At 39.9% G+C, this 27,131-nt stretch overlaps 1 protein-coding gene across 8 annotated transcripts in view; it reads right to left on the bottom strand.

Moving 5' to 3' along the window:
• Window positions 1–27,131, bottom strand: part of LOC144063798 (uncharacterized) — a 264,774-nt gene that overhangs the window by 186,615 nt on the left and 51,028 nt on the right. For 6 of the 8 annotated variants that reach the window (XR_013296637.1, XM_077585648.1, XM_077585651.1 and 3 more), the window contains exon 3: window positions 4,725–4,832. Coding sequence is in view for 4 of the 8 variants with exons in the window: in XM_077585648.1 (XP_077441774.1) it covers window positions 4,725–4,832 (108 nt within the window). In the remaining 4 variants the exon portion in view is untranslated. Of the gene's footprint in view, window positions 1–3,046; window positions 3,352–4,724; window positions 4,833–27,131 lie in introns of those variants that run through there. The other 2 variants (XM_077585647.1, XM_077585646.1) reach the window with 1 other exon arrangement.

Here is a 27,131-nt window from a genome sequence, read left to right as displayed (position 1 = left end):
TTTGACTTTACTGCTGCGTTAATATAGGTTGGTGATAAATGTCGGCGTGTTGAGACACACACAAATTCAGGTTGTGTTGCTGCTATAGGAACCAAAATCCATCTTAAACCGATGATGTCCTGTATAATAATATATAAATTCCCGCTGACTGATGTCAAAACAACAAAGCTTCTGGCGGCCTAAGACTTTTGCACAGTAGTGTATACGAGTTGAAAGCTATTAATTTTCCTTATAAGTCCCTTTTGAACATTGAGAATGGAAAAAGTCTACACTCAGTCGCGTCCAAACTACCCTAATACACGTCAAGCTTGTGTGTTTTTTTTTTTTTTTGTTTACAGGTCGCATAATTCTACTTTAGCTGCCGTTTCATGTTCAAGTAATGTGAGATACCTTTAATCTCGAGGCCCGACTTGGTTGCTTTATGATGAACCCAAGTGGAGAAACAGAAGGAAAAGCAGCGCTTTTCTCGGTAATAAAGCCAAAAAAGGGGAAGGCCGGCGCTCAACCTGTCAGCTCGCAATCTAAATGCATGCAGGATTGCTTTTAAAGTGGGTGCCGCTGATGTCCTGCTATGATGTTAAGGCTTCACTTGACGGGTGGTAAAAGCCCAAGAAAAATCTCCTGCAGCAGGCTCGTATGGCAAAAGGAACATGTTGTCGCTTTCTTCCCAAAAAAAAAAAAAAAAAAAAAAGAGAAGAGGCGGGAAAAAAACAGCCGCGCATTGTTCTCCTGTGCTGATGTCACATTGATTATGCTGATTATAAACTGCGTTTGTTTACCCCTCGCTCCAAGCTGTCAGCCATCCATCTGCGGAGATGAGCGCAAGTCACACTAAAAGCCATCTTTTCCGTGTTTTCCCTGCATTTGCGGGTCACGCCGGAGGAAAGGCGCTCCCAGCGGAGGCCGTTTTTCCGCCGCGCTTCGGTATATTAATTGCTTTTTAATGTCAGCCTCCTCTCCTGGAAGTTGTCGCGTACTAACAAATCAACAACAATAAGGTTCTTTAATGTCGCCGGTGCGGGCCGCAGCCACGACTAAAAGGGTACGCTTACTGAATAATCCATGCTGGCTGCGGCGGAGTGGAGGCTGCTAACGGAAGAGTGGGAACAAGAGGCCATTTGGCTTTCTTTCCGCCGCGTCCCAAGTGTCCCCTGCTCCCATCTGTGCGCATGTTGCAATATGGGACTTTGGTGCGAGTGATGATGGGAAGATGTAATAGTGATCCAGCTAATCCAGCTAACCCAATGAAGCAATGTGACATGCGCTCCCCATTCATTCTCGTCTTAAACCGCAACTTGGGGCAAAATTGGAGTTTAGCATTCATTATTAATCCACACACTTATCAGGAAAAGCTCATTGTTCTGCACTGTCTCTAAAATAGAGTAACATTATAGAAAGGCTGTTTTGCACCCAAAAAAAAAAAGAGCGAGATTTCAACAAAAAGCCATGAAATCACGTGTGAGAATATTGCAGTTTCAGCACATCATCCATGTTTGAAGGAGTGATAACAATTTAAAATTTTGAGTACATCATTTACTTAAAAAATTTTTTTTAGCAATTATAAAACAGTTTGTAACAGGATTCACAAAGATGGCCGACTTGCTGTTCTAAAAGTGCTACACCGTAGTTTGATTTGAACACATTAGATGATGTAAATTCAAAACATCAGTAAGTGTAGATTGTTATATTTTGCCTTAGAATATGGTGGAACGTGGATTCAAATACTGCAACACTAAGCCAAGAAATAGCAAGATGTGTCATTACCACCCTAAGCTAACTCCTTCCAAATGATGTGTGTGGCTACTGGCTAAATATCACATTTTTAGCTAAACTTGCATCTTTCCAACATCTTGTAATAGGATCCACAAACTGAGCCAAAAGTGCTATCCGGCATTAGTAACAGTATACTCTTTGAAATTTTAATATAAATTCAAAGCATCAGCACTAGTGTCTCTAAACGTTTTTCATATCTAGCCTGCTAAGACAACCCCTTCGAAACATCAAATTATATAATCTGTGTGACTTAACACATTTTCAGCACACTGCTAAATGTGCTACAAGTTTACCTTGATAGCATTAGATTACAATCAAAAGATTTGAATATACATTTAAAACGTCATCAACAGACGAGTCATACCTAGCATGCTAAGCTAACCCCTTTGAACTCGGCAAACATAGAATCTGTGACTTAGCATCACATTTTTCAGCAATACGCAAAAAGTACTTTCTCTTCAAAACTTTAGAATAGAGTGTACATTTAAAGCACAAACTGTTGTGAGTCTGTTCTTACAAAAAATATGAGCAGAACATACCTAGCCTGAGATGCTAACCTCTTAGGGTTCATTAGATTTCAATCAAAAGATTTGAATATACATTTAAAACGTCATCAACAGACGAGTCATGCCTAGCATGCTAAGCTAACCCCTTTGAAATCGGCAAACATAGAATCTGTGACTTAGCATCACATTTCTCAGCAATACGCAAAAAGTACTTTCTCTTCAAAACTTTTGAATAGAATGTACATTTAAAGCACAAACTGTTGTGAGTCTGTTCTTACAAAAAATATGAGCAGAACATACCTAGCCTGAGATGCTAACCTCTTAGGGTTCATTAGATTTCAATCAAAAGATTTGAATATACATTTAAAACGTCATCAACAGACGAGTCATGCCTAGCATGCTAAGCTAACCCCTTTGAAATCGGCAAACATAGAATCTGTGACTTAGCATCACATTTCTCAGCAATACGCAAAAAGTACTTTCTCTTCAAAACTTTAGAATAGAATGTACATTTAAAGCACAAACTGTTGTGAGTCTGTTCTTACAAAAAAATATGAGCAGAACATACCTAGCCTGAGACGCTAACCTCTTAGGGTTCACATCATCAACATCTAAAACTGAATAATTCACTGCATTTCTCACACGCACACAAAAAAATACCAAAAAAAAAAACATGATCCTAGCTATAGCTATCTTAAATTTGTACAGGTTTAATAGCTGTCAATAAATAAAGTATATTGCTAACATGAACTGTCACTGATGGATTAGGCAATCAATATTACGGTCTCAACATTTTGTATGATAAAAAATTGTCATTCGAAATGTATGTTGATGACAATGTTGACAGTTTTTGTTCATGTTTGTATGTGCCGGCCCAGCATGGAATTGAGTAAAGCTTATGTGTAGTGGGAGGGGGGGGGGGGGTGCTGCACAAGGGGTCATCAGTGAGTGTTTGGAGCTTGAGTTACAGGGCCAGCATCTGCCATCCGGTCATCAGGCCCTCATATCCATCACTGGGCCATGGCGTGGTGCAGCCCGGCGTTTGTAAAAACACCCAGAGGAAATGGAGTCTCTGGGCCAGACAAGAATAAAATTAGCTTGATGACTAAGTTCCTCCTCGGGTCCCAGCGGGAAAAGAACTCTGCCATTTGTTTTCATTACTTCCCTCGGCTGTAGAAGCAGCACCGACATTATGTATGCATGTGTGTGTGTGTGAGTGTGTGACTTTTGTTTGTGTACATACATGTTCGGGGTAGCTAGCCAGCTCCAAAATGGCCGTTTTGTCATTTCCACTACTGGGTTTAATCACACATATTCAACTCGTAAACACAGCACTCCCATTCTGAAGCTGCTCCAGCATGTGTAATATTTGTGCTTGGCCTCTCTAGAGGTGACATTAGCGCTTGGACCTGTTCCACGAGAATCCCTCACGGCTCGCAATATTGCCTTCTGCTACTTTATTGCGTTTTTTTTTCTTCCTTCCAACGAATACTTATAAACACGCGAAGGTTGTAAACATTGATTCGCTCGCAAATGTGTTTTCATTCATTACCATTTGTGTGTATGACCTCAGAGTCCGAAACCTGCATCTAGTTTATTTTGGGACGGGATATCATATTTTTGAAAATATGCTCATGTGCCAGAACATTAGGGACAGCAGTGCAGTCTAATCAAATACAATACAAGAGCTGAGTTAATTTGTCCTTAATAAAGACAATAATGCCCATTTTTGACATAATTATGATACATATTAAAGTGAGTGAGTACAGTGCACACAAGCATGTCTATATATGGTTGTGTTGAAAATGGCTTGTGCTTATTGATGATGTCAATGGTTGAACAAACATGCCGTTCAGCGGGTCTCCTGAAACGTGATGATTTTAGAGGTACAAGGATTCTGCCTGATGCTGGAAATATGCAAATTTTGAGTAAAATTGTTTTTTTTGTTTCTGTTGTGTCAGCATTTTATGACTAAATACAATTATATGGCAACACTGTGGTTTTCAACATTTTCAAGTATCCCTTCAATTTCTATCTTATCCACGAGCATAAATGTAGAACATTAGAGTTTGAAAAAAATGTGTCAAAATGTAAATAGCTTATTTGGCAACCTAACAGCAAAAAGCATGTTAACAATAAAAGGGCCTTAAAGTTCCAGATAAAAACAAGGAAGCGGTCGGCGCTCTTGTTTGTAAGACGTGACAAAACACATCCAGAAATGAACTCCTATTTTTTTTTCATCACAGCGTGTCCACCAATTCATCCCAGTGCTCTGAATCCATTCACCAATTAGTTTCTCCGTCACTCCACTCTCCCAGATTAGTTCCAGCTTTTACCCGTGCTGGCGCTCAGAGGTGAAGTGAAGACATCTTGTAGCCCTTTAAAGCATGTAGCATTAACACCTTTGCCCCCCCCCCCCCCCTGTGTAAACCCTCGAGTACTGACCCGCAGCTCTTTGGGATGTAGCCGTGTGGAACGTGCCCGCGGACGGCGCTGCGCTTCTCCACTCACACCTCCGCTGGGAGGAAGCGATCAGGAAAGGAAGCGTTGGACCTGATGGAGAAAAGGAAAGTGTGTCGTAAGTTGAGGTCTTGAGCAGACGCGTGGGAATTATTTTGCCATAAGATATTGTGATTATTAGGATAATTTTCCTATTCCTGTCTTCTTTGCATGAACGTGTATAAAAAGCAATAATGTTCCACTGACTTTGTGTTAAGAGTCATGTGTATACAATGATGAACATTTTTACACAATCAAGTTTTATTTTGCCACACAACTACACTGCACTTGTGAATAATTGAAACAACTAGCGAGAGTTGTCATTTAAAGGCCACCATTAGTGAAGACACAGGAAAACCACCTATTACCAAAAGCATCAAAGATTCATGAGCTCAGTAAAGAAACCGGGTCACGTGACAACGCATAATCCAGACTGTTGATGAGACACGCATTTGGTTCCTGCTCGACAAGCTCTCCGGAGAATTTAAGTGGGAAAATTGGACAAAAATTAAAGTGTTAAGTTGCCTTGAAATTGAGATGTTTTCCAGCAACACAACAACCGCCTGATATGGCCATTCTCACGCGAGCCATCTGGGAGAGTGTTTTCCAAGTCGACACTTAAGTTTCCCAAGTTCCGACATGCGGGAAGCCACAATCAGTCAAGACAGACACACATTCGCACCATCGCTGAGTGGGAATTGAACCCACATTGCTTGTACTGAAACAAGGGATGTATATATTCGGAGTTGTCCAGGCCATGGTAATCCACAAAAATTCAATTGGGACAACTGGACTCTCCTTGTTCATTGAATTTGTTATAAATGTTCTTGTTTACTGAAAACATTTTTTTTTTAAATGACTGAGGCTATTATATTATGCTACTAAGCTAATGAAATGGTAAAATGTGAAAAGCTGAATACAGAGTTTTGCTGTTGAAGATTATTGCTAAATAGGCTACATGCGAAGAGTGACAACTGTGAATACTCAATTACGGAGCTATAACGTTGTTTTTCCAGATTTTTTTTTTTTTTTAAGTGTGGCTGAAATAGTGCATTTAGCATCGGCTATGAGTGCCCCACCATCTGTTGTTATTTGGTAATTGTGAGTTATTATTAGCATGTTAGCTCGCAAGCTAGCTGGTGCCTCTCGTTGTGAGACGAAGCTCTATTCATTTTTCAGTGCGGTTTTGAAGCCTCATTTTATCTAATTGCCTTTTTTTTTTTTTTATCATTTATAATACTGTGTGGTAATATTGTTAGGAAACTTATAATAGACTGCCAGAAAATACAAAGCAGAATAAAGAATAATAGTAGTTAGGCTAACTGTTAGCTCATGTGATTACTGTGTTTGAAAATGCTTCTCGTTTATCTTTTTCTTTTTATTATTCAAATTTATGAGTACTGGTAACAATACACTTCTCATGGTGTATAAAATTTACAAGGACAAAGAAGAAGAAAAAATAACAGTAGACAAAAGTAGAAATCAGGCTAACTGTTAGCTTATCTGGCAACTACAAACTTCTCATTTTTCTTCAGGTGAATGCCTTCAAACTCGTAGGGTTCTGCCGTCGTAAACATTGAACATTTACAATTGTACCGGCATCTACACTTGTTTAATCGCTCAGGATGATATTCGCAAGTCAGTCGACAATCAGCCCTTTGCCAACACGAAAATCAACGTGATTATTGGTATGTGTGTACCTTACTTACCCTCCAATTCCCACCTCGATTTAAAACTGCACTTTTAACACGGACTGCAAACAAAGCACTAATTCTGCAGCTATAAATAAACTGCAGTAGTGGACACACACACACACACACGCATACACGGTGAGCAAGAACAACACATGTTTTGTGTGAGGCCGCTATAAGATAATGCATTTACATGTGGATCCAGGAGAGGATGGAGAGAAAGCAGACAAATTACATGACTTCCTTTTGTGGGCTGAAAAGGGGGGAAGTGATTTTCTCTAATGCATCTCTGTGTTGTGTCCTTGTCCTCCCACCACACCGACTGTTTGGGGTCCTGCGAAAACATGGGTCAAGGAGAGTGTGTGTGTGTGTGTGTGTGTGTGTGTGGAGTGGAAAAAAAAAAAAAGTTTGCCAGTGACAAGGAAGTCAAATAAAGGGAAGAAAAGCTCCATTTCCCTGGCTAAACGTACCCCAGGGAGACGTAAGGGAGTGAGAGGGAGATCAAGAGTGAGAGGAAAGGTTATGAACCGACAATACTCCAGCAAAGGCTTCAGATTTACAACTTGCAAGGCCCTAAAGAGCTCTGCCATGCTTATTCCTACAGCCAGTTAAAACAAATTGCGGCCATGTTTCAATCACCCACATCCTCCCTGCGAGCTCATCCGCCCGCGCCAGGCTTTTTGGCCCGCTTTGCCCTCAATTACTCCTGAATAAATACTTCAACTGAGGCGTCTTCATGCACTGGAAAGTCCCCCCGCCTTCCTTTGGCTTCACACACTTTTCACCACGCACTCTCCTTCACAGAACGCGGCGAGGTCCAAAACTCTTGACCCCCTCCCGAGGATGAGAATGCACGCGGCCCTCTTGTATGTTTGATTGCAAATTTGCGGTGGAAGCCCCGAGGTAACTTGATCCGCTGTTTGATTTTAGAGCGACGTCAGGGTGAAGGAGCAAAGGATGGGTTTTTCTTTGTGGGGGGGGGGGACACGTATGAGGGTCACAGGAGTGACTTTTTCATGTTGCAGATTAAAAGCAGATGTCAGTGGGATTACAACCCCCGGTGTCATCACTCACACCCCACCTTTGTCTGCGCGCACACATACACGCTTGGAGGGAAGTTCTCTCAAGCACCCGTGGAGGTCAAAGGGCGGGAATGACTGGTGTGACCGTTGCTGTCCCGCAACTAAAAGTGAGATCATAATAATGGGCTGAAGTTATATTTTGTCGAATTGTTAATCCTGTGTACATAGTATTCATGTATCTACAGTGGACACATACACCGTTGTCTCATCATGACAGTTATCATCATCATTATTATTATTATTATTATTGCATGTAGCTACTGTCACACCTTTTCTAGTGTATTCTAATATAACAACATACATACTACATCAGTGCATCTATTGTGAAGGGGTCCCAGAAATGTAACGAGTATTGAAATTTTTAGCCACTGAATACTGAATTATAGCGGCACACCGATTCATCTTAATCCACTTTTTTTTTCTCTCTCTCTCTCTCTCTCTCTCTCTCTCCCCGAATGGATGGAGTTGAAATATTGCCCGAGAGGACTGGGATTCATTAGGGCTCTGACAAAGCATGGAGAGGATCAAGCTTTTTAAAATATATCCTTCTTCAAGAGAAGTGAGTGTGACATGAAAGATGAAAAAGAAGAAGGGAGGGGGAAAAAAAGTTTGCCCGGAATTCCAACACTTAGTGAATCATTTGGACTTAAATAAACAGAACTATACACACAGACACACAAAACAGTAGCACAATGATGGAGTCCAGTTTATTGATCCAAGTGGCTGTTTCAAAATATGCAACTATTATTTATGGGAGATTTAGACAACACCCCCCCCCCCCCCCACCACCACCTCTAACACATGCACACAATAAGTGCAACAAAGAAGTTTGTGCGGTCATGTTTCATTGCTGCTTTATTTTATATTGTTAAAAAATAATACTATTTTTTTTCACAAAAAAAAGTTTAAATTAGTTTACATTGTTTTATGTTTATTTTTATGTTCACATATTTTTTTCTAATCGAAGCATTTTTTTTACAACATTATTAATGTTTTGATCATTTCTGATTAAGTTATCTCCACTGGGTGAGGACCAAATTTGGGACTATTATTACTATGTTTTGTATTAACACAAAGGAGGCCAGCCAGCATTATTTTTTTTTTATAATTTTTGTATTTTTTTAACTCGTTTTCACAATAGTGCCACTGGATTCCTGAACCAGTCATGATGAAAAAATGATCAATATTTTTATTTTTATTTTAGAATATGACCATAAATACTTGATTTACCTTACATAAATTTGATACTAAATTTGTATTTTAGCAAATACACATCAATTTGACTGTGGTATTGGGTGACAATATGAAAAGAACTGCTGATAATATTTTGGTTAATTAATTGGTCTTAATTAACAAAACAAGACTTTGGGAGGATTAATACAATCAAGTCAGAGTTTCCTGTCTTGATGATATACTAAACTTTTATCAGATGTAATTTTGCTATTTGTAAAAATAGCAAAGCCTTCATCCCCACTGACCTAAGATCAAAATCTCCCTATAGGGCGACGTCATCTCCGACAATCGTATTTATTGGGGCACGCTTAAAGGCCGAGATTTTATTTTTCATTTTTTTTTAACCATCGGACTCTGTTCAAGAGCTGTGATGTCACGCGTGCTGGTGTTGCGCGCGGGCGGGCAAGCCCACAGGCTCGGGTCAGAGGAAGAGCGGCGAGCTGCTTATTGTTCCTGACAGGAACCACGCCGGGGCTGCGAACCGGGACGCAGCTGCTGAGAACATCGTCACATCACGAGTCGTTTGGACCGCTGCGACGAGATCGGGGGTCGTGAGTGCATGTCAGAAGGGAAGTGGGGATCAACTATGACTGCGGGTTGTTGTACGAACATTTTTATGATATGGAAAATGGGAACAGTTTTGACTCATTGCTGGTGGAAGCATTGGCATCGGCCTTCTGCACTTGGAGGATATGAGAAATTTGAAACTAATCTAATTATCACGTCACAATTTGGCTAATTTACATAACAACCTTCCCCACGTGGACCACATTGGCCTCCATTGGATGGGATACTGTACATCCTAACTGGTTTTCCACAATGGGTCGCTCTAATGCGGCTAAGCTAGCGCAAAGCCCATCCACACACTGGCTCAGACAATCATGTTGTTGTTGCCCCTCGCCGGTGCATGCGCAACAATGAGGCACTCTAATGCAGCCAAGCCGGTGGAATATAGGAAGCGAAATTGCCCTTTTAGGGTGCAAACATAGCTAGCTACCCAACGCATGTCGCAATATCTTCTGCTAGGTAGAAGGGAGTCCAAAGTGTATCACTAGGGATTATATTAGCCGCCACCACAACCCCCCTTCAAACAAAATTAAATAAATCAGAAAAACTGAAATGGTGAAAAACAGTTTACCACTATTCAATCGCAGGTTCAAGGTTTGCATTCCCACTATGGCACAGACTTTTTTTTCATACAGTTAATAACTACTGTATTCTGTTCTAACTCTCGTCTATATTGGGTGTAATTCCACCGTGAACCACTGGAAGGCAGCACACAATTTAGTTTGACACAATATGAATTCAAAAGAAGAATGAAAACAGGAAGTATTTCAGCACCGCCTAGTTTTTGCTGAAAATTATTGAACGTCATTTTCTGTAATCCTGCTTTTTCCGCCTACAGAAAGTGACGGCTGAAAGTTTGTTTCATAACATACATCTTTGAGCACGTTTTTTGATGATAAATGACGAATCAAACTTATTCAAGAGATGTTTTTCCAGTTAGAACTCTCCTAACTGGTACCATGCTAGTTTTATATATTTGTTATAGCGAACTGAGTAACATATAAACTTTTTTTTTTCCTATTCTTGTTTTTCTTTTTTACTTCAATTTATATTTTAAACTTGTAATGTGTTTTGTGTTTTTCTTTATGTTTATATGTTCAATAAAACCATAAACCAAACCAAAAAAACATGTTTCATCCTTATGAATCACAACACCAATTTATACGCATTTTGAGTTGTGAGCGGAGCCACGCATGGTAGGAGACAATAAAAACTAACAGGCACAAACATAAGAGGCTGTAGACGCAAACCAAACGCTGCTTGTCAGCGACTAAATTTAGTTTCAAAGTAACTTTGTTCCCCTCTTATCTCCTCGGCTACACGGCGACTGCATGCGAGCGTCGAGTGCTTTGGAGTGACCAGAAGCTTCTCTTAATCAGAGAAATGTGTGTGCGACCGAGTCTTTCCCTTTCGTCAAAGTTGTGTTATACAAGAGTCTACCACCTCTTGACATCAATAGAGTGAAAATTAGGTGCTAAAACGGAAAAAAATGGCATGGTTTAGTTGAAATTTAAAAAATTCTGTTCAATTCTCTTCTAACCTTGCCAGCAAGATGAGTTATTGCGCTATTTGTGAGTTCACAAACTCCAGAGAATACATCTTGTACCGCTCCCGCTGATACGTTTGCAGCCGACCTTTTTTAGGGTTGGGCCAATCAGGTGTTGTTAAGGGCGGGACTTAAACCAATAAGCATCAATGGCGTCTCCTTAAGATGAGACGGAAGACGACATTTTCATCCGTTGCGTTGATTGGTCAACACAAACGAGCAAGATGCCGGATCGTCCAATCAGCTCGAAGTATTGTACAGCAGGTCCTTCTTTTCCCGAACAGATCTGCGAAGAACTCCCGAGTGAATCACAATTATCAATTTAGCTTGCAAGGTTAATTCTCTGTGTCAATTTTAAAATGCACTGTTCAAAATGATTATCCACGGTAGTGTTTTAAAGCAATTTTTTTGCAACATTAGGTTGTATTTGCTAAAATGAAAATCGCTTTCAACCAAAAACAGGGAAACTATATTTAAACATAGGACTTCTCATTTGTTTTTGTTTTTTCCAGGAGAGCTCAGTATTGTTCATTCGATTTGACATCATCATTGCTCTCCTTTTTTTTAAAAAACAAATAAATTAAAAAAATTTAATAAATGTTTTTTTTATTATTATTATTATTTTTTAAATATATATATATATACATATACACATATATATATATATATATATATATATATATATATATATATATATATATATATATATATACATTTTTTTTTTTTTGTATGTGTATGTGCGTGTGTGTATGTGCGTGTGTGTGCGTGCATGCGTGCGAGTGTGTGTGTATTCATCAGTTCACCTAAAGCCCATTAAAAAAAATCCCATACTAATAATATAATATAATAATAAATTGCCAAATGCAGAAACATCAATGTAAGTTATCACGATGTAGTGGTTCTCGCTAACAGACAGAATTAAGTAACCAGAATTAGGTTAAAAAATTCTATATACGTAGACCATGTTTCTATAAATTTTGATATTTGGTTTTTATTTGAGGCAGATATTTTTTTTTTTTTTAGGACTTCTCATTTGAAAGCAGACAAGTTAAGTCCACTGAAGTGATGCAGTTGGGGGCAAAACGACCACATGACCTGACATCGGTCATTACTGCAGCTGAAAGCCACATCTTCATGTTTAATATCTCCTCACTGCCTTGACCTACAACCCGTATTCTGGATTTATATCACAGATCTGCTCCTTTTGACCCACAATTAACCTTAATGAAAATAGGAAGACTCGCCGCCTTTTGTGTCTTCCGGGCCGCATGTACGTGTTTTTTTTCCCGCTTCCTATCCCTCCCGTCGGTTTTTCTTTTCCAGCGCCCTCCACGTTACGCTCAGCCAATAGACATCAAGGTAATGACGGGGCGAGGAAAAAGAATGTTCTTTCAATAGATAATTAGGGAGATTGGCTTACCAGGGCCACTCAAAGCCCATTCACATGCGAGGGGGCCGAGGCCGGGGGGCCACGTTGTCCGCCCGGTCCCCGAAAGGGCTCCCCAGAGAGGCATTGGCCCCAGCTTCATTTCTCAGAGCAGGTGCCTGGCAGGTAGTCAATGGAGACGGCCGGCGGAGATACACAAGAGAGCCATCCTTCCGCGTAAAGGGTCAACATCACAGATCAAGGGTCATGAGCAGAGGTCGCAAGGTCAATGTTTAGCACACACGGAAAGCGGGCAGATGAGTGGAAATGCATCCCGGGACTTCTAAGCCAGGCAAGATGCGGAAGTAGTCGTGTTAATTGACGTTTACCGTTTTATTTATCACCGTCCGATGTCATGTCTTTATTTAGCTAACAGCGCTACGTCCATGACACAACAACTGCCATGGGCATCCCTGAATGATATACAGGAATTCATTTTTGAAAATTTCAACTTGAATATTCATGACCTATTTAATAGAAAGGAACAGAGCCAAGTTAGTTGCCAATTTGTTTTTATCACGCTTGACATTTTCATGTATTATCATTAGCATTGAGATTTAACATTTTATAAATGATGGTCACTGACAGAATTGTTTTGCCAATTTTTGTCAGAAATATGCTCCAAGCCGCTCCAAGGTGATACAGGAAGAAGAGGTCAAAGGTGACGTGCACTCTAATTTGTAATTTAATCTCAACGTGGAAAAGCTATCAGTCATTGCCCGTGGGCTGCCATCCAGGAGGGGCAGGGTGGAGTTTTTCACCTTTTTTCCCAAGTGGTTGTAGTTGGAAATGCAGCAAGGGTTTTCAGGTCAGGGAGGTAAAATCACTCTTAACACATCTCACACCACAGGATAATTGGGTCTTTACTGGCTTTGGGGTTATAATACAATCCGTATGTTGTACAAACAATCTAGTCAGTGGTGCTCAAAATGGGGTTGATTAGCCGTAGCTTTAGCATCCGTGCCAAGAAGTACAACAACACATTGGATATGCATGTCAATTTCTCTTGTTCTAATCAAATAGAAAGCCCACCAAGTAAATATCTATCTTCTTAAAGCCTCGGTTGTTTACAACACAGCCGAGGCTATATAAACGATGTGTGGCAAATGAAGAATTTCTTTTAACGCGTCGAGCCCGGCCAGCATATGCCCGATATAGGAAACCCATAGCATCAGTGGTTCCATATTGGCTGCGGAGGTCAAAGGCTAGCGAAGGTCAAAGGTGTTGTTCTCCTTTCTCATCCCGAAGCGCATTAACATCTTCTGCCCGTACCGTCGCATCCAGATGGCTCGGCAAGGCCGCGGACAGATGCTCCGGTTTTGAAAAGGCCCAAAATGCACCGTCGAGAATATGCGCGGCTCCATCATCGCCACATCATATTTCAAAAGGAAGATGGCTATGGACGCATAAATAAGGACGGGCTGCATTAAGCCATCGATTCTCCATGTGGAGCTCGACTTTCATTCAAATGATTTGAAAGAAAAATGCTGTTGACGTGTAAAAAAAGGTTTTGTTTTGGGACTTGGGGAAGAAAAATGTAAAAAGATTGGCGCTAAGGACAACAAATGATCAACTGAAAAGATGAGATTTGACAGAGATAAAGATTGATAAATGAGATTTCCATGTGTGATCAACATTGCCATCAATCTGGATCAGATCCCGTTTGAAATGTGTTTCACATCACAGTGTCAGACCCTGCATACACATCGCAAATTGATATACATGTGTATTGAATAACTACCAAACCACTTTTGTAATAAAATAAAATAAACTCTCATGGAGCCATAGAATAGGAAAAAAAGCATCTGAAAATACAACATTCATTTTTGTAGCGTTTGTGAGCACTTTTTTTTGTGAATAAATGTTACATGTCGAATTAGTAAAGAATTTAGTCAAACAGGGCCGTTGATGACTCCGCGGCTCATTGGCCAATCGGCACGGCACTCTGACACGAAACCCCACCCTCTTTGCTCGCCCGTCATTATTTTTAAACACGGCGAAAACCTTCAAGGCATGCGCGCAAGTCAAACAAACGCGGCCGTTCCAGGCCGCATGGCACCCTGCCGCGAGGTTTGGCTTGGGGGTGCCTCAGCTGGACACACACACACACACTCACAGAACACTAGCCTGCCCAGAGACCTCCGACATGAACCTGCTTCTCTCACTCAGCAAGACATAAATCAACGGGCTCTCAGCGGCCCTGCTGGCCCCTCAGCGCCATGCTGAACCTAACTCCACGGGAATCAAACGCCCGTAACAGGATACAAAAACTAATCCAGGCCAGAGACAATCGCTGGCATACAGAGGCGCTCGAGGGGTGCTGATCGAAAAGCGTACCCTCCTCCCGCCCCCCAAACCCAACTCATCTTTGTCACGAGACCTTTGGCCTCTGCACAGAGGCGACATGCTATAGTGAGGTGCTACTGGTCTGCTACTGAAGATGTAACCTGTCAGGTTCCCCTCCACTTGACTGCTGGACTCTCCAGATGGTTCTCGAAGCCTCCCACTCACTCACACCCACACACACGTACACTCCAGTGTAGTAGTACAAATACTTTTGTAATGTACTTAAGGTATCTGTACTTTACTTGAGTTTATTTTTCTGACAAATTAGTATTTTCTACCTCCCCCACCCCAAAAATATATATAATGTTGTTTTTTTTTATCATGACAAATATAGCACTCTAACTGTATTTTATAAAATATACGGTAATGACAATTAAATAGAAAATAACTAAATAGTTTGTGCATCATAATTAACCAACCGTGGCTCCTGGTGTGCACGACTTGGCCACTGGGGGCAGTATAATACAGTCATGTACAGAACCGTATATAGAGAGAGTTTGGCCAACTGTTTCAAGCAGGGTAACAAGATGGCGTCCATGTGTCATGTGACCAGCAGTTGACCAATCACAGCGCGATTGGTCAACTGCTGGTCACATGACGTATGGACGCCATCTTGTTACCCTGCTGAAAACAGAGTTCGTCAAACCCTCTATATACGGCTCTGTCATGTAGACACAAATGAAGAAGAGCTTCACAACAATTTGTAAATGACTCCGTAAGTTACGAGATAAAAGCAGCTCACTAAAGTTGTTTTTTTTAATAGAATTATTATGTTATTATGAAGAATTAATTATTAGTTCATGTATTTACAGCGATTATGATCAGGATTTTTGACAATAATTAGGAACAGATCAATATCAATATGCCACACTTTATTTCTATTCATTTCTGCCAGTGTTCAGAGTTTCAAATAATCACTTCTACAACATTCCTAGGAAATCACAATGTCCCATCACGAGTCCCCTCATGCCTGCGGGCTACTCATTTGACCCCTGAAGGCTAACTGGTGCAGACGGGCACCACATTGGTGACTCCAATGTATTTGGATGGATGTTATTGACAAAAAAGACAAATAATGGAAATGACACACTTAAAAAAAAAAAGTATAGATCAGAGAGAAAATAGATTTAATGGGCTAAAATGACACATGGATCTTAATGTGTCTTCCTTTTTGCAGTTGTAATAGGTACGAAAAAGTGCTCGTGACCGCTCACAGTAAACGATCCAGTAGCTTCCCGCTCGAGTCCTTCTGCCTGAGCGCAACCATCCCAGACTCCCCCCCACCCCTTCCCCTTCCCCTTCCCCACCCCCAAGCAGTGTTGCTGGAATGCCTCTGTACTCTGCTGTCCTGATAGAGTGGCCACTGTTTCACTGTGATAACATCAGGCACCAGGGCCTGCACAGCCATGGGGCTCCGAGACACACTTTTATGACTTAAGTGTCTGGGACACATATCTGCAGCCATCAGCTCCTCTGTACACCCTCATCACATACTTGCACACGTGCACTCGTGCGCACGCACAGCCACCCGCAAAGCATGCAAATGTGCACACAAACTTACAAACTCTTTTGTGCACAGCACACTCCATTGTAGAACCAGCATCTTAAATGAAATCAACTTGTATTTGATTAGCGACACCGGCTGTGTTATTATCTCCTTATTAATAAGTGCTTGAGCATTGCCTTAAAGGCAATCATTAACCACTGTAGCAATCAACCATAATGCTAAAATTGATGCGAAAGCTTATACCGGATAAAACAACTGGTATTCAGAGGAGAAATTAATCATCATAATCCAGGACGGATTAAAGAAGCATGTAATTCATCAATGCGTAAGATCTTACGAGTTACTGTTATTTTTAAGTATATCAGGTTTACACAAGTAGTTAGTAGTGGAAAGTAGAATAATTATTTTGTGAAAGGATTTAAGTAGATTTGTACCGTGCCAAGTTATCAAAACAAATATAGTACATAACTGACAGGAAGAGAAAAAAAATCTTAATATTTGTACTTACACTTCATTTTTACTTTTGTATATACAGTATATATATATATACACATACATTTACTTAAGTAAATTATTTGAATCAGTACTTGTTTGATCAGTCTTTGTTTTTATCTGTATTTCAGTTTTACTTTTGTACATTTCAGTTTCTCATTTTGGTACTTAAACACAATTCAGAATCTGCAATTTTCTATTTCTACTTTACTTTTTTGAGTTAAAAAAAGTTGAAATCATACTATTGCTTTTACTAGCCTTTTTTCCCCCCACAAGTATCTGTACTAGGTTTTACACGATTCAGATTTTTGGGGCCGATCAGCGTGTTAAAAAAATAATAATAATAATCATCGATACAATCACAAAATGGAATAATACCTCTATTTAAATAACTTGTTTATTTACTGTATTTTTTTTATGTACATTTATTTCATTATGACTCTTTTTTTGGTACTTTTACATGATGAAATGAGTTCAATCAGTACTTCTACTGTTACTAGAATCTTTTTACAGTACGTATCTATACATCTATTTAAGTATTGAATAATATTCAAATGAATTGATATTTAGTATTATTAAATAGATGGTCACGTCAGACTTCTACTGACATACTAAACATTGTTACATCCCTGCGTACTAGTTATACAGTCTCCATATTGAAATTCACCAGAACGAATGCACGTGCTGCTGCTTTGGTTAGCAACTGCATTCAAATGGGCTCAGCGTTTACCGACCGTGCCTGAACAATAGCGTCAATGAAGCGAGATAATTACAATGACTTGCCCGGACAAAGGAGGTGTTTGAGGTGTTTATTTGTGTTAAGTAGATGACATACCTGGCAACGCGCATGGTGTGAATTAGAGTGACAGACGGGCAGCATTGAAGGAAACAGAGACATTACTTTATAATTATAGTATAGGAAGCTGTACAGTTGGAGTAGGAAATGCAAGTCACTGTGAAGTAGAAGTTTTTTTTTTTGTGTGTGTTCAAATACATTTACAATTGGTTTAAAATGTGTTTTGATCAATTAAAATGTATTTAAAGCATGTGGAATGTGTGTTTTTTTTTTTTATCAAATAACCAATTCATAGCTTTGAAAATTGCTTAAGAAAAAATATATTAATATCAACTGTATACAAGTTCCCTCCAAAAGTATTGGAACAGCAAGCTCAATTGCTTTTTTTTTTTGGTTGTATACTGAAGATATTTGGGTTTCAGATATCTGATATACATTTGGGTAGGTGTGTTTGTTAAAGATTGATTGTGTAATGTTTTGTTGCAGAAGGATGCTCATCAGGCATGACGGTAAATTTGTGCGCAGATTAATTTCCGCTGATTACACCCATCATTTTTATTCGAATTTTCAAGAAATGTGAAAATGCTAGAAATTCCAAAAAGGGCCCAAAATTCGCAAAAAAAAAAAAGTTTTTACCCTTAGAGGAGGTGAATTTTGAAGTGTGTAAAAAATAAAGTGTGAAACAAGGAAAATGCGAATTTTGGCTATGGTTTTGCGAATAACCGCTGGCAAGGTTACACGGATACACGTCACATTTTGACCGGATATTATGTCACACGTACGTTTCTAGTCCCAAAGCAATGTCGGACGATAAAGTAAGGTATGTTTGGGGGGTATGACGAAACAGAAATGTTTTTGGAATGAAGTAAAGGAGCTAATATTAATGCTATTTCAGATGGAAAACAGCAAAGAAACGCTACGGTTTATCAAGAAGCAAACAAAAGAAAACTCATATGACGTCATCGCAAAGCGCATTCACTTCCTGGTCTTCTTCTTCTTTTAAATTACTGGCGGAGTCCCCTCTCAATATATTCGCAAAAGAAGAACAGATGGAAACGGGAATAAGTCGCATGTCCGCATTTTCAGTACATCCGCTTAAGAAATTCGCAACAATTGGATGAAACCTGACTACTGTATGGAAAGCTCTTGATTTTATTGTAGTTTTTTGTGTCACTCTGAAACATTTGAAAAACAGTTTGGGTAGGATAATTTATCCACAGTCGTTTGCCTTTGTGAAACAGAGAGCCTTTGTGTGTTGTCAAAGGATCGGAAGTAGTGCAACGGCGGGTGGCAGAAAAAAAAAAAAAGAGAAAAAAAAGTATAAATATATATATATATATATATATATATATATATATATATATATATATATATGTGTATATGTATATATATATATATATATATATATATATATATATATATATATGTGTATATGTATATATATATGTATATGTATTTAAAAAAAAAAAGAGAAAAAAAAATTAAACATTTATGAAAAAAAATGTAATTGATTTGTTGGATTTTTAAAAAAATAAAAAAAAAAAGGAGAGCAATGATGATGTCAAATCGAATGAACAATACTGAGCTCTCCTGTAAAAAAAAAAAAAAAAAAAAAAAAAACGGCGGGTGGCAGCAATGTGTCCGTATTTTTTTTTTTTTTAATGGAAAGGTCGTAAATTTGCAATAGCAAATTCAATTTGCAAATGAGCACGATTATGGGGTTGGCGTTATGTTGATGTTGATGTGTAACGATATACAATTTTTTTCCCCCCTGAAAAGTAGCAATTGTGGTGATGCAAGGATTCAACCCAGCAACAGCAAAATGGTGTTTCTGTGTTGCGGTTTTCCCTTTTTGCGGGTGGGCCTGGAATGCATGATCGGGGGTTTCACCATAGTTGATTTGTATCATATTTAGATTTGCCACTGGTTCATTGTTTCACTAGGGGAAAAATGTTACACTTCTACGACCTCTTATCTATGCACTCATGCATGCCTTTAATGGGTCAAAACCACCAGGGTTATTCAGGTGAGTAGGGCCTTAATTCAACTTTTTTTTTTTTTTAAAGCTAAGAGATGCAATGCACCCTTGATGGACAGCACCACTTCACTTGTCCCCATTGACGGTCAGTCAGTCAAACAAAAAGGAGGATGAGATGAGTTTCTCAGGGGAGTGAGGATAATAAAATCAGTGTGTGTGTGTGTTGTGAGTGGGAGCCATATTTGATGCTCTAACAGAATGAAGGTCTTTGGCGGTCTTTTAGCTAAAGCAAGCACATTTCTTTGAAGCCCAGCCACCTTGGCTGCAGAACCATTACTGGGCCCGGGCTTTTCTATACATTAAGCACAACACAAGTGCATTACGGGCCGCCGCCCCAATTGTACTCTCTCTTGTTAAATATGATCCCAACAGACCTTTTGATTTTCTGGTTGTTGTTTTTTTTTACTCTCTTGCTGCTGCTGCTTCTCCTCTTCCTCTCTCCGGATCGGATTAGGATCGATTGTAGCGTGGCAGAGACGCGAGGACCGGGACAACGCCGCAGCGCGATTGTGCTCCCCGTGCCCCGCCTCGGAGACTATTCAGGCGACTAAATAGAATGATTTGCCCTTAGATGTCAAATTTCCTCCGAGACAAGGATGTCAATACCAATTAGATTGTCTGCAGTTGCCTTAGTTACGCCAGCCTGCACCACCATGCCGCCGCCGCCGCCGCCGCCAAAACCTCCTCCACTCCAAAGACACGCTCGCTCTCCTTTAACATCTCACTCCCATCACTCTTTTCTTTTTTTTTGTAAGCAGAGTGGTGGTCTCGGCACCAAGCCTTCAGCCTCAAATCAGTTTTATGACTGGCGCTCTGCAGACATTAGGCTAACTCCATTAGCCTCTTGGACGGAGATGGCCTGAGGGGATACTGTGGGGCCACGATGGGACTGAGTAGGTGTGTGTGTATGTGTATACGTGCACGTATGTGTGTGCGGTGAAAGGGTGAACGAGAGGGAGGGGGGGGGGGGGGTTAGCACTGTCTTAACACACAGTCTTTTGGCATCTCCTTAAAGGTCACTGTCTGCTGGTCGGAGGAGGCCAAAGCCCAGCGGAGCGAGAACGTAAACAAGAGAAGGAGAAGAGGGCAGAAAATGGATTAACGAACAAATGTAATTAGGAGGAAAGGGAGACACTGGGAGAGAGGACTGTCTCCACTTAGAATGGTGGCTCCTGCAGGCGCTTAAGTGCAAACATGACAAACAGATGTGGCCATGGCTGGCCAGACACAAGACTACACACACTCATTAGTATACAAGTGCACCGACACACGCATGGATACACATCTTCTCCGACTCGCTCTCACCACGGTTCCTTTAACGCTACTTCACCTCTCGGAAGCATGTTGGATAACGATAACAGTGCTGCTTTGCGAGATTTTAAGACTACTGGGTAGCCCCTTTTCTGACGTCAAAACAATGTGATCGGGGTAACTTCCTTTGAAAGGAACTTTGGTTTGTGTTCTGCGCATGCACTATTTGCAAGGAATCTTGGGTCTTTTGAGTACAGGAACTAATTGTATGCGCGGCGGCCATCTTACGTTGCCACTCGCTCAACTTTGATTTCTCTGTGGCAGTTTTCACGTTATTTCCTGTCTCTAAGGCGAAAATACTACACAGGGATGTGATTTGACCAAAGTGAAATTATCTGAAAATTTAGCCGGAGGTCTGGGGGCCGCAGGCACCCAGCTAGGTCCAGGGCAGTGCCCTGGTGGGGGGACAAGGGGGGCTCATGGGTTTTCCGTGTTTTTAAGTACTTTCAATGCACTCACATGACAAAGAAATAGACAAAACAACAGCATAAATTTTCAATGTATATTGAACTATCCCATATAAAATGGCAGTTTTAGTCAACTCAAAATCAGTCACATTCAAAAACATTGGACTGCCTTTGCTTTTAAAAACTATCACTGAGAATATCATCATATCTAACTAATGTGATTACTAAGTTAACACATAAATAATGTTGAAGAGTTCAAATTTCATGAACAAATAATTGTATCATGACCAAATGAAAAGTAACTCATATTAGAGCATACCACAAATGTCTTTGTTATAGCAGAAGATGTTATCTGTCGGAGTCATGTGCATACACAATGAACTACTAAAAAAAATAAAAAATAAAAATAAATAAAAAAAATCGAAAAAAAATTTTTGGGGGGGGAGATAAAAAAAGCGGAATTCCGCGAATTAGCGGAAAAATCACATCCCTGTACTACAGTGTGTATGAATACAGACAGACAGTATATGCATGTACAGACGCTCCCCAACTTACGAACGAGTTACGTTCCGAGCGATCGTTCGTAAGGTGAATTTGTTTGTAAGTTGCTTCAGTGCTATATTTTGTATTATAATTGATGTTTAAAGAGAATACGTACAGTACTGTACTACGTATGTTAGAGAGAGAGAGCGAGAGACACACACACAGTATGTACATGTACGTAATAAGATAAATAAAATGAAGTTTAACTTACTTTTGGAAGATGTACTCGATGCTTAAGGATTTGATGGAGGAGGAGGAGGAGGAAGAGGAGGATTTTATATCATGAGAGGTTCTTCGTCGTCGCTGGAATGGGCTTCAAAAGTTACTTCCTCCTCCGTAACTTCAATGTAGGAAGAAGTTGAGGGTCGCGGAGAAGAAGATGAAGGTTGATGAGTATCTTCCTTGGAGGATTTACTAGAAACTGGCCGAAAGAAGCGATCTAACGACGATTGCACAGTTTTCTTCTTTTTTTCATCATAAATGATGCGGTAGCACTGTATGGCATCATTCAATTGATTTGCAACCTTTGTGCAACGTTCAATATTTGGGTCTTGCTGCTCGAAGAGTGCGATGGCTTTATCTATGAGCGACAGGCGTTTCTTCTTCTTCCTCCTCCTCCTCCTCGACACGTTGCTGAGCCTCCAATGCTGGGTGAGCTCTCACAGCGCCAAGCGTCGGTATTAGCGGCGGAAAGAAGCACTACAGTACTCGGAAAAGGGTGCGCAATACAAAATCTAACTTACAGCATCTCTTTCCGAACATTTTTTGACATGTTCGTATGTACCGTTGTTCGTACCTCGAATGTTCGTAAGTAGGGGAGCGTCTGTATACAAGTCCGTGTGGCTAGCACGCAACCCACCGAAAATACACAAGAAAGAAGGTAAACAAACACGGTGACGCAGCACAGAACCACACTTTTGGAGCGAGGAGGAAACAGATTACTTTATGAGTGTGGTATCTTTTTTGATTGTAGAAAGTTAAATGCGGAAATGACATATTTGCATAATGATGTTGTCCATGCGTCGGGGTTTAGATTGGGATATGAAGGCCTAAACGGAAGTAACTCTGTCCACTCGCATACATAAACGGTTGATCCAGAATATTTCAGAAACTGGAATGTTGGCCTTAAGCCCAACATTGAGACCATGTAAACATAGTCAATGATAGCATAAGTTGGAATAGTGACAGCAGCGCATTGTTTTGGGGATCAGAAGGTAGGATAGATTGACTTGAGACGGTGTGACAACAAATGCAACTGAAGCAGAAGGTCACAATGAAGTAGTACAAAAATAGACCGAAATGAGTGATTTCGTCCTTGAAGGTGACATGACAGAGACTACAATATTAGAAGACTACTTTACATAGTGCACGACTTGCTACTTGGGATTACAAATCCTGGATAGTGATTGGTTGAGTCCCAGAAAGAGTGACGACACGGGCCAAGCAAGATCCATTTCCCTTCTTTTGTTCATTTTGACACATTTTAGGAACGTCGGTGACTACACTAGACTATTTAAACAGTTGAAGGTTATAAATGATGAGTCACACAAAATTAAGAGTTAACAGTTTGCAGACATTTGAGGAATGCTGAGGATCAATTTAGGTGCATCCCCAAAAATGAGCTAGAAACGCCTGTGTGTAATGACAAAGGATGCAAAAGCCTCCCAGGAAATCCTGAATACATTTGGCGGGACCGACTTCATCCCAGAAGGTGCAACGACAAAGACAACAACCGTGCTGCTTCGTAGAATAGCCATGACAGTACGTGGTAGGCTGCTTGCCTTCTTGGGGGATTACAAAGTCAGAAAAGGACAGAACAGTATTGATTTGGTCCGACAGCGTGCGTTAAAGACAACAAAAGCAGAAGATTTCCCAGGAATGCTCATGACAGTACATGCTGCACGTTGATTGGAAATGGAAAATTGGGACTGATTGTCGGCATTAGACTAGTCTCTCACTTTGAATTGTTCATGTTTAGGGCTACATCAAGTTAAGTTTAAGGGTTAGTTAAAGCATTTCAGTGTAATGTAATTATGATAACATTAGAATTGTGTGTGTTAAAAGAAAATAACTTTTTGAGCGCTGTAGTCAGATTTTTCCGAGAAAAGTTTGATTTCATCCAAATTAGACAACTATCTGTTTAAATTGATATTTTTGCAATACCCTAACAAACTTAGGATTTAACTGGAAAACAAAGGAAAAAAATTGGTTTACTAAATTCCCCCAAAAATACTTCTTCTACATTCCAACTTAAAAATTAAAAAAAAAAAAAAAAAATTCTATATGGTGCTCATTGGAAACTAATATCCCTTTGGCAGCATTCTTTCATTGTGTTCGTATTTTTAAAACTGAAATTTGATGTTTGTTTGTTTTCAGAAAAAGTAAAAAAAAAAAAAAGGGAAAAAAAGAAAAGAAAATACAAAAATAAAAGCTTTTTTTTTTTTATCACAATTTAGTCAGATTATACCAGTAATATATACACTTTTCTTTCATTATATTTAAGTATAACCTTCCTTCATAGATTAGGGAGCATCATGAGGGTAAAACCATTTCAAGTAAAGTTAGCCAATACGGTTACGTACCTATTTACAGACAAAGAGTGAATCAATTGAGACTTGATTTATTGCCTTAACTCTTGTTTACATAAAATATATGTGCAGGGTGCTTAGTCGAGCTATAATGTTTCAGTATACTTTGTGTTTTTCTATCAGGAGCATGAAACACTACACTTTCTTTTCCAGATTTTTGTGCAACGCCTAATTAGTTACTGCAATTGGCTAAAATCAATACCTTCCCAGAAAGACTCCGAATAAGGACACCTTGGCTCTGTTTTCACTTCTCCGCCATCAGGGAGAGACTCAACAGTACACGTGGAATCGTCATGCACGAACGCGAAATGAACTAATACGATAAATCTATTTTTGTTAGCAGGATTAAGCAAAAACTACTTCTGCAAAACTGATTTTGGTGCATTTTGGCGCTTGTCAATTATTTGGCAGAAGAAGTTGTTCAGGCAATGCTCTTACAATTTCATTCCATTCTGGCATGCAACCTGCATTTCAAAGTTGATTTAACCTCCCAGTGACACTCATTGCAGATGCTTTGAAATGGTTGTAAAAGAATAGTTTCTGCATGATGGCGTCTGCGATTAGGCGGCACATCTGCACCGGCAACAAACACACACATACGCACGCACACACACACACACCCCAGCAGCAGCCCCCCTCCAATTTCAGAGGTTGGTGTTGGTTGGCAGCCAAGACAAACATTTCCCGTGAATAATTGCATGAGATTGATTTCAACTGGGCCGATTAGACGGGGTTTTCGAAAGAGAGGTAACAAAAGAGGCACGGCGTCAAGAATGGCAGGAGGAAGTTGAGGAGATGCAGAAAGATAAACAGGAAGCGGAGGAGCGACTTTGACAACCACGAGGATTCTATAACCAGTCCGACCGCAAGCCTTTAAAAGGTGCATTTCTGGTCGCTGACGGCGACGTGAACGCGCGTCCCGTGCAGAAGTCTGAGGCGCTCGTCAGTCAAATGGGCAAAACAAATGTGCGCGTTCTCAACTTACTCAGTGCATCTCATTAGCTCCATTCCACTTATTTGTCTTCTACGCTCTCGGCCCTGCGAGGGTTTTCCGAGCTCTGGTTTTTCTCCCTCTGTGCTGAATAAGCATGCAGAAAGTGACCATTAAATCTATTGCTGATGGAGAGACAAGCGGAGGGGAACGTCAATATTAACGTGGACAGGATTTACTTGCGCGACAGGCCGCCCCCTGCGGTGACGTCATCACCGACACTAAACAAACCGCAATTGGGGAGAGGAAGAAAATGCATGACATTAATCAAAGCTTGCAGCTTCTCGTTTGTATATCCATCCGTTTGGGCTGGAACCGCTTCCAGCTGAATTTGGACGAGAGGTGAGGTACACCCTGGGCTGGCCGCCAGCCAATCACAAGGCACCATTGTACCACTAGGCATTGTGTGATTGTTGAAATGCTGAATGAAAGAAAAGAAGAAAAAAAAACTTGAAATGAGTTTGAATGATATATAATGATATCAAAACAAATGTAATGATGTGGAATGTTATTGATGAAAAATGTGTAATATGTTCGGTGAAAAACGTGGAATGATTTCAAATGATACGGAATGATGTTAAAAGATTATGGAATTATATAGTTGAAAAATGTGGAATGACAAATGATCTGGAATGATATTCAAAGACATGGAATGATTTGGAATGTTATTGGCAAAAATGTGCAATATGTTGGTGAAAAACGTGGAATGATTTCAAATGATACGGAATGATGTGAAAAGATTATGGAATTATATCATTGAAAAATGTGGAATGACAAATGATCTGGAATGATATTCAAAGACATGGAATGATTTGGAAAGTTATTGGCAAAAATGTGCAATATGTTGGTGAAAAACTTGGAATGATTTCAAATGATACGGAATGATGTTAAAAGATTATGGAATTATATCGTTGAAAAATGTGGAATGGCAAATGATCTGGAATGATATTCAAAGACATGGAATGATTTGGAATGTTATTGGCAAAAATGTGCAATATGTTGGTGAAAAACGTGGAATGATTTCAAATGATACGGAATGATGTTAAAAGATTATGGAATTATATCATTGAAAAATGTGGAATGACAAATGATCTGGAATGATATTCAAAGACATGGAATGATTTGGAATGTTATTGGCAAAAATGTGCAATATGTTGGTGAAAAACTTGGAATGATTTCAAATGATACGGAATGATATTGAAAGATATGGAATTATATTGTTGAAAAATGTGGAATGACAAATGATCTGGAATGATATTCAAAGACATGGAATGATTTGGAATGTTATTGGCAAAAATGTGCACTATGTTGGTGAAAAATGCGGAATGATATAAAACTATATGGAATGATATTGAAAGATATGGAATAATGTGGATTATATCAATTAATAAGGAATTTGGAATGATTGGGCATTTTTACAAACCCTGCCTTACTTGAAAAAATGATCAGTACACACAGTGGTAAATAAAAGCCCTAGTCTCCTATCTGGGAAAATTAAGTAGGTTAAGAGACTAAAACTTGTTTTGCAACATAGGCTCATCTTTAAAGTCACACTCCCAGCCTTTTCTCCATTATCGCTGCAATTAGACGCTGTGTAATGAAAAAAGCATGTGAACGCACATACTCCATAAAATCCTACTTTCAGCACCTCTGAAATTAGAACTTAAGTCCCCCCAGAGGGGCTATTAGGCGACAAATCCCCACCATTGACCAAGTTCTGCCCTCTGCCCGCTCATGACTGACGTCCCCCCCAACCCGACCTCTTTGAAGTTCATCGCCGCAGCAACCA

Source organism: Vanacampus margaritifer, chromosome 14, assembly GCF_051991255.1.
Source record: "Vanacampus margaritifer isolate UIUO_Vmar chromosome 14, RoL_Vmar_1.0, whole genome shotgun sequence".
In the NCBI taxonomy this organism is placed as follows: domain Eukaryota; kingdom Metazoa; phylum Chordata; class Actinopteri; order Syngnathiformes; family Syngnathidae; genus Vanacampus; species Vanacampus margaritifer.
This window is presented reverse-complemented; position numbering and strand designations above follow the sequence as displayed.